This window comes from Echinops telfairi, unplaced genomic scaffold, assembly GCF_000313985.2.
Source record: "Echinops telfairi isolate 266 unplaced genomic scaffold, ASM31398v2 ScPeMD7_18;HRSCAF=68, whole genome shotgun sequence".
In the NCBI taxonomy this organism is placed as follows: domain Eukaryota; kingdom Metazoa; phylum Chordata; class Mammalia; order Afrosoricida; family Tenrecidae; genus Echinops; species Echinops telfairi.
The window spans coordinates 70,016,801-70,033,622 of NW_022103915.1; the positions used below are offsets into that span (position 1 = coordinate 70,016,801).

At 41.1% G+C, this 16,822-nt stretch overlaps 1 protein-coding gene across 3 annotated transcripts in view; it reads left to right on the forward strand.

The window, feature by feature from the left end:
* SLC25A21 (solute carrier family 25 member 21) overlaps positions 1–16,822 on the forward strand; it is a 459,237-nt gene that overhangs the window by 255,001 nt on the left and 187,414 nt on the right. For all 3 annotated transcript variants that reach the window (XM_045287906.1, XM_045287907.1, XM_045287905.1), the window contains one exon: positions 15,256–15,339. In XM_045287906.1, the coding sequence (XP_045143841.1) occupies positions 15,256–15,339 (84 nt within the window). The remainder of the gene's footprint in view (positions 1–15,255; positions 15,340–16,822) is intronic.

Sequence of the window (16,822 nt, forward strand, 5' to 3'; positions counted from 1 at the left end):
TGCCGTTTCACTTTAATACAGTTGTTGTGGTTACGCCCCCCCCCCCACCATAAAATTATATTTGTTGCTCCTTAATCACTATAATTTTGCGACTGTTGTGAATTGGGTGACCCCTGTGAAAGGGTTGTTCCACCCCCAAAGGGGTCGTGACCCACAAGTTGAGAACTGCTGCTCTAAGGATTCATATTTTGTTCCCTTTCAATGTTCTTTGAGTTTGGACAACGAGCAGGATCAGAGCCTGGGCGTGGCTGGGATACTGTTTCCCAATGAAGATCTCCCAGGACAATCCTTGCTACCTTTCAAAAAATAAGCAAGTGCATTGTCTTGAGAGGGGGAAAATCCTCTATGCAATGTTTCCTCACCAAAGTGTTTTTTTGTTAAAAACTCTCTATAGCCCTGTGATTGTCTTGTATCCTTTGAGAAAACTCAATCATGGCCCTTGCGAATCCAGGGAAACACTTACCATCACCTTCTGAGCTGACCGATCTACTTTGGACTTTACGGACCCAACAGATCCCCTAAGAAGCCATTGTTTTTATTGGATCTTTACTTTCTTCCTTTCTTTGATGGCACTTCATTGAGACTCAAAAGAAGTGTATTATTGAGAGAACTGTCTGTAGAGATTCACTGAATGAAGAGTTATGTTTTTAAATATGATGGTTTTGAGTTTGTTGGTTTTTTAAAAACCTGTGCATATATGACTAGAACCCTAATAGCAATCCTTTTGAACTTTCTCTCCTGCTAGAGGAAAATGGAGGCTATCTGAACCTTCTCTCATCACAGGACAGCCCATTCTGAAGGAAAGTTCACCCTCAGCCAGAGGCCATTGATCTCAACTTTCTGGTACAGAACTGAGAAAGGAAACGCATGGAAAATGGTCTCTGAACAGCCAAAATAGATGCTGCAAAGGCCAGGCAATCGACATGGATTTGACTTATGGAAGGGTCCCTCAGGCCCTCACTTAAGCCATGAGCTATCTGGGTTATCTGGCGTGTAGCCCACTTCTGGTTTTCCATGGTCAATTAAAGGATGCTGAAGGAATATAGGAGAAAAAGAGTGGTAGGGAAGGCCAGAGCAGGACAAGAAATCATAGTTCTCCATCTAACAGTAAAGGAGAAGCTAGACCCAAACGCTGTAGAGCACACAAAGAACTGGGAAAGTTCTGTGAGTTCATTGGTACAACCTAGGCCCAGACCTGCTACCTCTGATCGCACAGGAGGATAATCCACACTCAGATGGATGACTCCCCATTCCACCCAGGCACTGTGCTATATTCAATCTCATGTGACCTGTTCAAGGAGGCAAGCAAAAGTAGGCCATCTAGATAAGACTCTGTCATGTATGGTTTCACACTACATGTCTGTACCCTAAGTAGCATACAAATGTCTGTAATAAGTCATTTTCTTAATTAAACAATCTTTAACACTTTTATAGAGTCCAAACCCGATAAATGTTAGTTGATTTGAATTATATGTAACATGGACTATTTTTGTGGATACTTTTTGCTTCTTGATGTTCAATAATAAGGTGTTGCTTGTCAAGAGAAAGAATGAAACTCCAAATATCTAACTTTAATCTTGCACTTATATTTCTTGATGATAATTGTTGTGCGTGAACATTGATTTTGACTCAGAGCAACCCTATAGGATAGAGTAGAACTGCCCCACAGAGTTCCCTAGGCTGTAACCTTCATGGGAATAGGTTGTCAGTCTTTTCTTCTGCAGAACTGCTGATGTGGTTGAAACACTATCCTTTCAGTTTTCAGTCGAGCACTTAACCATTTTACCATCAAGGATTCAGGAATGAGAGGATATAGGATCCCCAGTTTGAGCTCAGCTGGTACCCAAAGGATTGACTGTTTAAATTCACCTGGTGTCATTACAGAAGTGAAGGTCTGGCAATCTGTTTCCATAAAGATTATCACCAAGATGCACAAACCACAGTCTTCTCTATCCAAAGACCAGAAGAACTAGATAGTGCCCAGCTACCATTACCAACTGCTCTGATCATGACTGGCTCTGGTCCTGGACAGAATGGGGGGGAAATGTGGAACAAAATTCAAAAAGCATAAAAAAGACCAGACTTACTGGTCTGATATGGACTGGTGGAACCCTCAACACTGGTTCCTTAGACATCCTGCCAACCTGGAACTGAAACCACCCCCAGAGATCACCTGTCAGCCCGATAACAGACAGACCTGTAAGATGAACAATAACACCCATGCGAAATGTACTCTCCAGAGCGATTAGCTGTATGGGACCCAAAAGGCAGGGTTTTTAAAAAATTCAAGTCCAGAGGCTGGGGAGTGGGGGTGGGGCAGAGGAGAAGGAAGAGTGGAGATGGGGAACCCAGGGAGGAAATGAGAAGAGCGCTGTGGCGTTGCGGGAACTGCAGCGAATGTTACAAGCGAGCAATGTCTAAATTGTGGAATGGAAAACCAATTTGCTCTGTAAACTTTCCCCCAAGCCACACTGAAAAATCAAATAAAATATTACAGCCAAGTAAACCCTGTGATGCAGTTCTGTTCAGGAGCAGTGGGCTCACTCACTATGAGATGAAATCAATGCGATGTCATGAAACAGTAACAGAGAATGGGCATGAGGGGGTTTTATTGGACATAACTAGAACCAATGGCCTGTGAGTGATCTTTAGCATTCCAGGGAACCTAGGTTACCCAAGATACTCAGCTATTGTGTCTTAGTTTGTAAAGCAAAGATTTACTTTTTTAAAGGTCATTATGTTTTAAGACGCAGTCACATTTATATAAAAACTGCTAGTTGGCAGCATTTTGATCAGCTGGTAGAGTGGCATTTTATAAAATGGAAGTACTTGAACTGACTTGCAGGGCTTTGCTACTCTCCCAAGCACCCACTTTGTAATACTGCCGAAAAATGTGAGTCGTTTTTTAGTAAGTGTTTGGTTAATTAGTGGAGCCGAGTTTCCTAGTACAAGTTCTGTGAACAAGCTAGCCTTGCTCCTGGGTGGGAATAATTCATGTATCTTTTCTGTTGCCAGGATTCTAAGTGATATTTAATTAATTTTAGCGTGTTATTTGATGAGAATGATGAAACCGCACCCTTCCACTGGGGCTCTTTTGAGCTTGGGTTCATGACATACTGGAAAACCAATATTAACAGCATTAGTTGATTTCGTTGAGAGAGAGGAGAAAAAAGTAACAACTATCCAGAGCTCTAAGTTGATATTGGCCTTGAGAATGCTCCCCAGGCACATAGTAGGCACTTCGACATTTAGAAAGAAACAAACTCCCTGGGACCAATGCTAAATATAGAAAGATCTGCTTATCCTCCTGAATTCCAAATCAATCCAGTTGGCTGAAATGTATCCTGTTAATCTTTGGCTCTTCAAACACGAATTCCTCACTGCCATCCAGTTGATTGCAGCTCATAGAGACCCCATAGGGTGGCAGGGGTAGTTCCCTGTTTCAAGACTATAAATTTTTCTAGCTGCCATCAAGTCAATACTGGCCCACAGCAACCCCCTGTGGGTTTCTGAGACTGTAACTGATTATGGGAGTAGAAAGCCCAGTTTTCTCCCTCGGAGCTGCTGGTAGCTTGCGGCCCAAAATATCACCACTACATCGTCAGAGCTCCTTGCAGGAGTAGAAAGCCTCCTCTTTCTCCCATGGAGTGACTGGTGGTTTCAAACTGTTGACCTTGAACTCACCAGCCCAATTTGTAACCCGCTATGCCAGCAGGGCTTCTTTCTTCAAACATGACTATACCTAAATCCTTCTGCAAAGATGTCCCTCCCACACAGCCACAGATACACACATAAAATTTTTATCCACAGTTCCTGGCTTGCCAGTGAGCGGTGAAATAAAACAAATAATCTTAGCATCTTTGAAACACTCTCCAGCACTGTTGATTCTGAAATGATTTCTTTAGGGTTCCAGGGATAGACTTCTAAGTCTATTGTGTGACATGCAAGTAGCATTATGCACAAAGAAAGGAGTGTGCTGGTCCCTCACTAATGTACAGGACGATTGAGAGACTTCAGGAGCACCTACTCCAAGCTTGATGCCTTTCCAGCTCTGAGCTGGTACCCTTCCACCCCCATTGTAAATACTTGCCAGTGGTTTTCAGACCTACGAATATAGGGAAACTGTGAAGCAAAGCAACATCCTGAGCTGAGATCATGTATGTATAAACTTGCACAAAGTTAAAAGTGATACACAAGTAAGTAGTGGTATTACCATTTCTTGGTCATTTTTGGGTTCTGTCCACCTAAGAAATGCCTTTGAAAACTGTATTCTAACTTGGAACTGATAACCAGTTAAAATCTTGGCAACATATGAGGTCAATCTTGGTATTAAAATTAAAAGTTCCCTCGAAAATTTCCTGAGTTACAATAAACATAAGCATATTTTCTTCCTTTCAGCCAAGTTTATTATCTCCATTCCACACATTTCTTTTGAGCATAACCATTAGCTTATGAATGCAAAGAAACCACCCATTCTTTTTACTGTTTTCTTTCATTGATATTCTGGAAAATTATCCTTATCGGTACAAAGTAAACCACAAAATAGGCACATTTAACAGTTAAAATAAGATGGAATCATATGTTAACTCTTCAGAGACTCTGTATTCTCTATCATTCTCCCTCACGGGGGTCCTGACTCATGTTCTTTAGTGAGTGCACAGTGTCTGTGATGTGGCTCAGTGCCCAGGGCCAGTTACAGGTGCTGGCAGATTTGACTGGATTTGAATGGCCTGTTCTCTACCTCTCTCATGGAGGCTAGAAACCAACACCTTTAGTCTCATCCTGAATAATGAGCTGAGATTCAGCAGGTAAGAATGGTTTTGTGTGGTCCTCAGACACCAAGCAGTAAAATGTATTGGGAAGAGGTAGCAGAATTCATAGGAACAAAGAAATAGAAGGGAACTAAGAATTCTGAGAATGTGGGGAAACTATGAAACTTTTGAGAACTATACTCATTTTTTTTCAAGTTCTTGTAATCCTGTTTATTCTCATTTCCTTGATGCAGTAGGTTTTCTTTTTAGCCTGTAATTCATTCTCCTATCATGTCCCAAGTACAAACTGGTGTCACCAATTGTAATGGCTATCCTCTGTGAATACATTTGAGAGAATGCAGGTAGGCTGCATCTGGATGTGAGGTGAATTTATGGGCATTGGATAAGGAGTCAAACTAAATATATGTATGTGTACATACACGTAAATATATGTAAAGAGCAAGAGCACCATAATCTCATTAAACCTAGTCATGTAATGTGTGATGTATTTTACAAAGCAAAGTGTTTGAAAGTTAGTCAAGCTTTTGTTTGAGTTCCTTCTTAGAGCATTTTAATTATAGAGCTATGTCAATTAGCCCATTTTATTACTTGTGGTATAACATTATTGGATTTTTGTTGTAATAGCTAATGGCCACTTACCTATGACTCATTAACCAGCATACTGTCATTAAAATAAATTTAAGAATTATACTGTCAGCATACTTAGTTACTGTCACTATTATTCCCAGAAGTAGTAGAAACAACTGGAAGAACTTGTGCCAGGTGGGAGAACAAACTCTCTTACCGGAATTCATTTTTCAATCGACTCAAAGTACTGAAAACACCATGTCTTGTGATGGTGTGAGCCAAACAACACTATATGTATTTTATCACATCAACAAGGGAGACGTAGGTAAATGTTTAGTGAAATAAAATTTGTGGATGGCAAGATGATGAGCCATTAAGTAGGATACTTAAACATACTATTGAAGTGTGAATTATAAAATGTACAATCACAGAATACCAGTCTTTTAAATCTTGGCTTGTGGGAGACTGCAATTACGTGTATCTAGGATCACAGGAAATTACTCAAAAGTATAATCAGGGTATCTGAGTTGAACTTATATTTCAGAGAGATAATATTTTTGAGGCTTTGTTCAAAACTGTGTTCAAAATTATACCCAGTACCAAAGATTCCCCGAGCTTTTGTGGCCTTGCCAAGATTTTGTTACTGTAACTGTTGTAATTATCTAGGCTGACAGAGCACTCCAGGGTACATCGTCCTTCCACTTATACACCGTCTGAAACAACAACGAGAATGTTAGTGGTCTTCTTTACAGTAGCGGAAAGGCTAAGCCAAAGCCTAGGCCATCCCACCTATACTACTAAAGGCATGAGGACACGGGGCCATGACAATGAGACATTCTCATTTTCCCCAGGTTTCACAAGTTTCTGTTTGTTTTCTAAAGAAACTCCCTCGGGGACATGACTAAGCAGCATTCTGGAAAAGTCTCATTCTTGCCCTTAAATTTTTAGAATACTTTGATAAGTAGCCAAGTCAGTATTGGAACGGCTTTGGAGCTTTCGTGTCATTGATCACTGTTTAGAGTGGAGCCAAAGCCCTTGACTCTGGGGACATGATGGCATTAGTATAGAAAGTTAGTTAGTACCAGCACTCAAATGGGAGCACAGTCAGCAATGTTTTAATCACAGGGAAAACAAGAACGTTTTATGAAACATTTGTATTCTACCTTGCTTTATAGCTCAGTGCTGGCACCTGTCTAATGGGCAGAAATGTTATTCAACGTAGGTTCCCCAAACTCTTAAACATACCCCTCACGCAAGTGAGGATCTAAGTTACTGTCTCTGGAGCAGTGGTTCTCAACCTGTGGGTCGCGACCCCTTTGGGGGGGGGTCAAACAACCCTTTCAAGGGGTCGCCCTATTCATAACAGTAGCAAAATTACAGTGATGAAGTAGCAACGAAAATAATTTTATGTTTGGGGGGGGGCGGTCATCACAACACGAGAAACTGTATGAAAGGGTCGCAGCATGAGGAAGGTTGAGAACCACTGCTCTAGATAGTAGCCATAAACCGTACTCATCCAGTGCCTCTGTGGACTCCTGCACTCGGTGTGAACGCAGTGGAGGTGGATGGTTTTTAGGTTTAACTTGAAGGAAAACTATCTATCGGTGGCTCTTTTTTCTAAACAAATTACCATCCATAGTCGCACACATCTACATAGGCCCCTGCCATCACGTTGGCTCTGGCTCAGCAGTTCTGCAGGACGGAGCAGAGCTGCCCCTGGGGGGTTGGAAACTTTACATCTCGGCCAGAGGAGACCCCTCATCGTTCCGAGGCACAGAGCAGCTCGTACCTTTGAACCACGGGCCTGGGGGCTAGCAGCTCAACTCTTAACCCGCTGTTTAAAGGACTTAAAGTGGAACAAAAAAACTTTGTGTGTATTCGTTTGTGTATGTATACTTGTGCTATGCATATTCATTAGAGCATATATGAATCGTGTATTAAGAGCAATGTTACAGAAAAGCTTTCGCTCAGCACTTGCTAGAGAAATCTGCAGCATCATCTCTTCAAGTTCAGCCTCCTGACGGCCCCACCACGACAGTGTGGTCTTGTTGCAGGGTGGCAGATGCAGGTGCCTCGTCCTGCTTGCTTCAGTGGTTGTCCTCTCTGTGGGAAGGTGACACTTCTTCTCTTGGGAGGGGGTTTTCCAGAGTATGGGAACTAAGCATCCATAGACCTTTTCTAAAGAAGGCCCTTCCTAGGGCCTTTTCCCAAAGTACTGAGGGAAGTGTTCGCCTAAATTTCAAAACCTCTAACATGCCTTTGCGTGTTAAGTCTTACTTTGGCCATGCTCAGCCAACCAGTAAGAAAGCAAACATACTCTGTATGAGCAATATCATATTTTGGTGAGGTAGCTAATTACAGTCAATTAAAATCTTTATTCCATCTTCTTACAGTTATCCTTCTAAGATGTTCTGCAATTGCAAACCTTTAGTCTGTTAATCTCTGGCTCATTAGTGAGTTTCTTAAGTGTTTATTAAGGACCCCATATAACATTCTTGTAACTGCTAATAAGCTTTATCCACAGCACACTCACTATAACCTCTACAGGGAGTTCCATTAGCTTCATCCCACTTATCATCAGTGCACAATTCTCCCGAGGACCGTCCAGGCCACTATTAAATAAATGAAATGTATACCCTCTCTGTGGCCAACACACTCAAATCATTGGTCTGTTTGTTGCTCTCTTTCCAAAATCAAATTGTCTTCTAATGTCTGCTGTCCCATTTAACTGCTGACGGGAAAGGCAGAACAGGATTAGATTATTAATCTCACCTATTTACACTATGAATTGGTGGCAACACTGGAATTATAACTGGTGGCTCCTAGTCTGCGTCTCAGGTCCCCAAAGTGCTTTGCCTCCTTTACCATGAAGATATAATTATTGTATAGCTGAGTGCATTGTGTTGGCATAAAATGTCATCCAGGGGAAAATGCCACTCTGGGCTTTCTTTCATGGTAAGAGATTTCTGTATCTCGATCTTAAACAAGCCTTCTGATCTCCTCTTTGAGAGCTGAAATCCCCTTAACTGCAGGGAAATATTTGAGAGACAACACATCAAATTGTCCCCAAACCAAACCCAAACTCACCGTCATTGAGTTGATCCCAACCCACGGTGAGCCTAGAGGAGAGAGTAGAACTCCCTCGTCTTTCTCCCTCAGAGCCCCCGGAGGAGTCAAACTGCTGACTTTGCAAATGGCAGCCTCACATGTAAGCCGCTAAACTACCAGGACTCCTTAAATTAAAAAGATAGATGCTTGATACGAATGCTTTCCAGAGAGGAGGCCAAGTGGAAAGAAAGTAGAAGAGAACAGAAGCGCACTATTGAACCAGGGAATGATCGAGGCATGATGTCAGAAATAGACTTCACCCAGGTCCTAGGCAAAGGAATATGACAGGTGAAGTTGATTTCTATCCAAGGTCCTAGGATTTGATGGTAATGCCAAAGGGACAACTTGGAATATCTTTTGCCTCTCCACCTTTTTGCCATCAGTGCCTTTTCTCAAAACATCTCAAATAATCACATGATTTAATGAAAAAGCAGATTGTGTGCTAAGCAAATGCAGCTTGACATGTATCATGTCAAGCTTACCCCCATGCCCTTTGCATACATAAATCCAATTGTCTTCCCTATATGCACATGCACACATATAGGAGAAGATGAGTAGAGCTACCAGGGTCATAGTTCATATAAGCATGGGTTTATTCAAAACAAAACATGTTTAAACATATCTCTGCAATCGATGACTGAGATTGGCTTAGAAGTTTACGATGACTGGTTTTGCGGGGATTCCAAAAGAGAAACTGTGATAGATTGCTTTCTTTCAAAGGACCCAGGCCAATCCAGAGGCTTATAATGAAGAAGTCTTATGAAAATTGAAAGCTGCATTGATGAGAAAAAAGACCAGGAAAATTTCACTGAGCAATTTTTCCATGATAGCAATACATCTGTCATTCTTCAAGGGTGGCCAGGGCTTTCCGAAGATAGATTTGGTCAGAAACTTGCCTCATCCCCCCTCCAGTCTTAATCTTGCCCCTTCAGACTTATTTTGTTCCCAGAACTCAACGAGCATGTCAGAGGAGCATGCTCTGGGTCCCTCGAGGATGCTAAAGCTTCTTCTTTGAAATGGTGTCAATCTAAGAGCACAGAATTCTTTAGGGAAGGGTTAAAGAAACATCTTCAAGGTGTGTAGAGGTAGGTGGAGGAGGGTGTATGGGGTGGGGGGGGATAGCTTTGTATTTTGATATTTTCATTTAATAAAGGTTTCTATGATTTAGCAGCAATGGTTTTTTACTTACCATTGCATATGCACACACCCATAGATGATATACATCAAGTGCCATCCAGTCGATTCCAACACGTAACACCCCCTATAGGACAGAGTCGAACTGCCTCAGAAGATTCCCAAGGCTTTCGATCAGCGGTTCACAACCTGTGGGTCGCGACCCCTTTGGGGATTAAACGACCCTTTCACAGGGGTCGCCCAATTCATAACAGTAGCAAAATTACAGTTATGAAGTAGCAACGAAAATGGTTTTATGATTGGGCGTCACCACAACATTTATTAAAGGGTCGTGGCATTAGGAAGGTTGGGAACCACTGCTTTAGATGAAGCAGCCTTTTCTTTCTCCCACAGAGAACTGGTAGATGTTGGTGGCTGAGTGCTTAGCCACTACACCACCAGAGCTTCCTGAAGCCTCCACTCCCCAGAAGAGATCACATCTGCATTTTTTAAGAATAAAAGAAGATGGCACATGTAAAATTATGTTGGAAATAAAAGGATTTTATAAATTTAAGATTCAGGAATTTTCATACAACCTCATCCTAAGGTTTCTAAGGCAGCACAACATTTTTCTTTCCATAGAACTATCTTTCGTATGGGTAGGAGTTGAGAAGTGCTCAGATCCGTTGAATTCTAGAAGTGGGAGGGCTAACTATGCTGAAAGTCAGCAATGGAGTCGTTCAAAAGTTGGTAACTAGGTAAACCTAACAGTTCAAGCCGAGAAATGCTATAGTCATGGTTCTTGACAAGGTTAGAGGAAAACTTTTCAGGAGTGAGAACACTCTTTGGCTTTAAAATATACATATGCTTGTGCATTTGTCTGTGGACTTTGAGACGTCCTTCCTTGCCCTAGTGGTTACCATGGTAACTTGCTTAATATTTATGGTACAAGGGATCCTAGAGTACATGGCACGGTGTTCATGGGCACTGCTGAGGCTTGGCTGGCCGGCTCCTGTGCAGTGTAGCAATGGGTTTAGGCTACAGTCATCCCCTTAGGTTTGATTCTGAACAAATGTTGGACAGTGAATACTTCTTGAACGCTGCCCCATTGTCCATTTTGCCAGTTTGGCAGCAAGCTCTCATTCTAATAAAAGAAGTTTCTCAGATGGAGATTCCAGATGTGTCTAAGCTGCTTTTATTAGGACAATGGAAAGGTCCAACCTTTTCTTCTAAGTACAATCAAGAGTAGTGTGCCTTTGCCTTTGTAATTTTGCAAAGAGTTGGATTACGTAACTGGAAAATTGTCTCCCTGAGCATAGAGAGAATTTGTTAGCGCAAAATGCAGCTTGGAAAACACTGATGTCAAGCTTCAGTCCAGAAGAGAAACCTTCTTAAGTTGCTGAAATGTAGTGGAGAGGAAGAAGGAAATTGCTGTTTTACATGATTGGCCAAAATGCACTATAATTACAGCAACTTGAAACAGATTCCTTAGAAGAACTGATAACTCTGTGATCAGAATAAGTCATGTGTAGTGGAACTAAATGCCGTGTGTACTTTCTCTGCAAAGTGCTGACATGCTGCATGTGAGATGCACAGTAGAAGAGGCGACTGGACTTGTCTTAGCTTGCTTAAAGGACCTTCAGCTCCTTTGGAAAAGCAAAGACTGGTGGGGAGGCTTTACTGGGGAATTATCATTCCCCATGCCTACCCATCCTTCCACATTGCTCATACAACTCAACTTATTCTCATGCCATGTTATTTTGATGCTGCCGTGCATGTTTGTAATTAACACAGATCACTCATCAGGTGGTCAGCTGCATAAATGGAGTACCCATCGAAGATCTCACTGTCGGTGGTGCCTGTTCTAAAATGGGGGAATACATTCAATCACAGATATTTAGCCCAATGATACTCTTCCCTTGTTTCTCCTCTTCCTTCCAATGGCTCTATGAAATACTAGTTCCTGTCAGCCCAACTCCACTTATGGGGTCAGGTGATCACCCATAATAACGGTGCTATTAATGGTTAGTTAGTGCCAGTTAAACTCACTGACTGGTGTCTGAAATCCTCTTCCTAACCACTATTTCTTGTATGTAGTAATCATTATCTATGCACATCCCCTTCACCTACCTAGAAGCTTCTAAAAGGCAGAGTTATATCATATTTATTTTGGTAACTCCCCCAAATAGTGGAGTGCCTAATAGTAACTGATCAGGAACTTTCATCCATAGAATGAATAAGGCATTGGGAATATTGGGTTCTTTCAATAATGAAGTTAGGTAACTAGTTGTAGATGAACTAATTACACTTACAGAACCTGACTGAAGACCCACCTTAGTATTATCTGAGTGGTATACAGACATCAAAACAAAGTTAAATACTTGTAACTCTGCAATAAAAGAGGGACAAAGGTAAGAGGGGGCTTCAAAACGTGGGAAAAGTTGAAATGGAAATAAAATTATTTTTCCCATGAACTTGTTGAAGCCCCCTTGTATACTATCTAACTATTATCATACACTTGTTTGGTCCATCTGTTGCCTCTTTCATAATCCGTTCTAGGACTAGGGCAGTGTTTCTCAAAGTGGGTGATACCACCCCTTCAGGTGCACTGGAAAAGCTCAGGAGGCCCGGGGGGCGGGAGGGGCATACCCACATTTTATCCTGGATTATGGGCTGCTGTACAAATATATATAATTGCCAGGGGGTACTGAGATTGTTGTTGTTGTTGTTTTCCTGAAAAGATGATGGTAAGTTTGAGGACCTGTGAACTAGAATCACAGAATTGTGATACGGCCTAGCTGACTTGGCAAACAGGGTCTGCTAAGGAGCAAAAAGAGGTCAAATGCTCTATGTTTGGCTTTGACTTTATCTCAGGAGTACCCCCATCTAACCAGCTCAGGTCTCCACCCAGCCCAGGAGGCCCCGAGGGTGCCTGAAACAGCTGACCTGAAGGGATGTGGGCCAGACAGACGGCTATTCGGGATGATCTCTTTCCCCTCACGTCTTTTGCCCCGTGTGAGAGGACAGCCTTCCCCGCACTGGCCTTTGTCTCCATCCTTTCCCCACCTGGAACACGTCTTCCCCAGCTTACTCTTTTGCCTCTCCCATGAGGACCAGCTCAAATCCCTTCTCCTTCCTGAAACCCTTCCTGACCCTCAACAGCAAACAGTAATTGCTCCCCCGATGAACACCTGGGCAACTCACTGCCGATGCTACTTGACATTTGGGGAGTTTTTTCTATCGACTAATTATTTTTTCTCATATTTGTTTCATACTTTTGAGAGTGAGATAATGCCCTGATGTGTTTTGGGACTTTTTTTTTAACCTTAGCATTTTGTAGCATATGGAAAATATTTTAAAAATATATTTGATGGTTTGGGAGAAATGCATTGACTGAGGAAAATGATTTTAATGAAAGATTATTCAAAGACATGATGAGAAAAATCCTTGAGCATGAAATCCTTTTATAATGTATATGAATACTTAAAAATAATTTTCTTAACATGATTGTTAGAGAAGAGTCTCAGTGTTTCAATTAGACATTAGAATGACTTTCATACTCAGCAATGAAAATAGGTTAGGCATATGAAAATGCAAAAAAAAAAATACTTGAACTAGAACCAAAGCTGTATTTTGGACATTTCTCTATGTTCCAAAGTTATTTGTTGTATGATATCTTTTTTTGGTTGTGTTTAGTGTTAACTCATTTGTACCCCATGTGTTAAGTTATCTCATTCCAAAGTTGCAGTCCAGAAATACTCAAACCTGGTGAGTGTACCTGATTGTCAAGTCAGTTTCTAGATCCTACACAGGAAAAGACCCTTCCTGTGATTTCAGGCGAGGGATTATGTGCACACCTGATGCGCCTCTGGATCGAGAAAAAGAACCGTGCCGGTTTAAGTGAATTACTTATATAACTATCTCATGGTCTTCTGATAGTTTCTGTGCATTCGAAAGTAAAGCGATAAGAGCTCTTGACTAGAAACTAGCTTGATAAAACTGATAATGCCAGTATCGGTATTTGTTGAACAAAACCATCATGAAGGAAAAGATGTGTGATATTTTAAACTTCGGCAATGATGGGTGAACATGTAGAATATTGCTTGTTGAAAATCAAGGAGGAAGCATGAATGTATCACCCCCCCCAAAGAAAAAGATTTCACAGAAACAAAGACTGATCAACAATCTGATTTCCATTGTGTTGCTTCCATTCAAGCTGTAACATCATTATCTTGACCCTGGACTGTTGCATTGCCTGCTTAAGTACTCATCCCTCCATGTTCTTATTCTAAACCATTCACTCAGTCAACAAATATTTATTTAGGAAGTTGTATGTGCCGAGCACTCTCCAGGGAGACTCGACCTCACATCTCTGAGCAGAGACTCCCCTGCTCAAACACACCAGCCCTCCTTCATCTCCTCTCACCAGCATTCTCATGCAGTCACCGCCTTAATATATTCAGCTGCTTCAGCCAAAGCCACTCTTCCCTGTGGGTCTGTTTTCAGGATAATAACTTGATGTCTAGAACTATCAAATATGTCATTCCTGTAGGCCAAAGTCGTGTTCCTATCATATCGCTAAGAACCTGAGAAGAGTATCTTTAGGTAAATAATATTGGAGGTGATTGAGGGAGAGTAATTTTTAAAATAGTTGGCAAACTTGTGGAGGAAAACACAGAAGAAAGAAGGGTCTTCTCTCAGCATTGGGAAAAACACAAAAAATAAATAAGTAGGCGAATGAACAGAGAATAAAGAGCTGCAGAGGAGCGGGACCGTACTTGTCAAAAAATATCAAACGATGTGCAATGGAGCTCTGGTGGCTTAGTAGGTATGAGTTCAGCTCCTAACCGAAACTAGTTACTAGTTCTACTGCAAGGTCAGCAGTTTGAAACCACTAGCCACTTGAGGGAGAAAGATGAGGCTTTCTACTCCTATAAAAAGCTACAGTCTTGTAAACCCACAAGTGCAGTTGTACTCTGTGCTATAGGGTTGCTATATGTTACAAATGACTTGATGATATTAATTGTGGGCGTTTTTAGTTTGAACTATGTGCATAACACTGTGCTTCTGTGGAGATCCAGGTAGGCTGAACTAGCTACAACCACCAATCTGGTTCCATTGTGAAGTGTTGCGAAAAAGCTAGATAGCAATATGACCTCAATGCTTACTCTAAGAACATGCTGCTGTTTGCCAGAAGGAATTCCAAATTCATCACGAGGATCAAAATTAGACCATATTAGTTTAGCTACCTGTGTTTTTAACCTTTGTGTTAAATTATCATCAAGCAACACTAATTAAGATAAGAAGTGAGCTACTTATTTGTTTCATATGCATCTTCAGAATTCTGAATTATACATTAAAACAATCTATGACATCTGTGTATCCTTTTCACAAAAGGTGGGGGGGGGAAGGATGCATGCCTCAGGGTGCATCTCCCTGTCTAAGAAGCAGATGAAAAAATTTATTGTTATAGCTTCTATTAAAATACAGTGAATATCTGAATTTTAAAAGCTACGGAAATAAGGTAAAGATTATGTAAGCAAAGTAAAGTAATATAAATTATAACAAAGATTAAAATATTATAGATTAATTTGCAAAGACTGTTTTATAACACTTTGAAAAAATGAGAAAAGCCATTTGACAAAAACCCTTAACTCGGGTTTTTATTTGTTTGTTTGTTGGATTTTGTTTCTAGGTTCCAGATTCAGGGAGGCGTGACTGATCTCCACCGTTACAAAAGCTTAGGAGACAGTTTTCGAGTGATTTTCCGAACAGAAGGGTATGTATGCTTCTTTATATGTGGACTGTATGTTGATAGTGGGGGTGGGGGTTGCATGTACAATTAATCTTATATTGGTGAACGCTCGGTAACTGTTTTACTTTCGGAGGTAGAGTTAAATATAGTTCCTCACAAAGGTTTCCTTAATAGGTTTTCTCATTTGAATGGTTTGTTTTCCTAGTCATGGTAGGGAGGAAATTTTTATTTTAATTACTGCCCTCCTTTGTTGTGTTTTATCTAATGAAACAATTGAAAACTGAATATGTACACCACGGAAAGTGTCACAAAGGGACACTAAGAATTAATTCAACGACTAGAGGGCAAAGCTGGCTTTAAGGCATAAAGGATTTACAGGGTTCTTCTAACTGTAGCTCTCTGCACTTACCCCTCCTTCATTTTAGGAATAGGGGCCCAACACAGATCTGTGTCCAAAGGGATGGGTCCCATTCGTTATTCGGATTATGTGTTAGATGATCAGATAACTGCGCTCTTTTGCTTGCATCAGCTAAAATTGCTCGCAATATGTAGATTCAATTACAGACTCCATTTAGCGTAATTTTCCAAAGGGCATTATTCTATTTGCTTTGGATAGTTTTCACAAGAGAATTGGTTGAATATACTAATTATTACAAAATCAATAATCATCATCATCATAGCCAGTATATTCAGTCTCTACAAACATTTTCTTCTGGTGTTATTTTACATTAACATCATTAATCCAGCTGAGAGTCTTTAAGGTGTAGTATGGTATACGGGAAAGAGCCATGGTGACAACTTGGTTAAGCACTTGTCTGCTAAGTGGAAGGTTGTCAGTTCGAACACATACCAGCCACTTCCCAGGAGAATGATGTGGTAATTTGTTTACATAAAGGTTACCCCAAAACCAAATACATTGCTGTCAAATCTAATTGCAAATGATGTTGACCCTACAGGACAGAGTAGAGCTGTCCCTAGGGATTCCAAGGCAGTAAATCTTGATGGAAACAGAGGGTCCCATCTTTCTCCCACCAAACAGCTGGTGGGTTTGAAATGCCAGTCTTTGGGTTTATAGCTGGGCATTACAGCAAAGCACCCTCAGGGACCCTCTCCATAGCTTGGAATCGCTAGCTCTGCTCGCTTCCATAGGGTTGCTGTGTGTGTTGGAATCTATTCGACAGAAACAAGTTTGGTTTGGGTTGTTGGTATGTGGAAATTAAATTTGATGTTCAAATACAATCACCCATAGCTTAAGGGCCACGATAAGTTCTGTGAATTAGAATGTTGTGTGGGTGTTGTGAACATCCCTAAATTGCAAGTACTCGCTGATTGTCCAACTTTATTTAATGACCTTGGTGTCACTTCCGAATTGTTGCTTTTCTTTGTCTCTCGCTGCTGCTATCACTAGCTCTGGTTTTGTTGCATGTGGGAGCCATGACACACGTCATGATAATATTTTAGAAATAAAATTAAACAGGAACACTACAACTCAATATATACACATTAT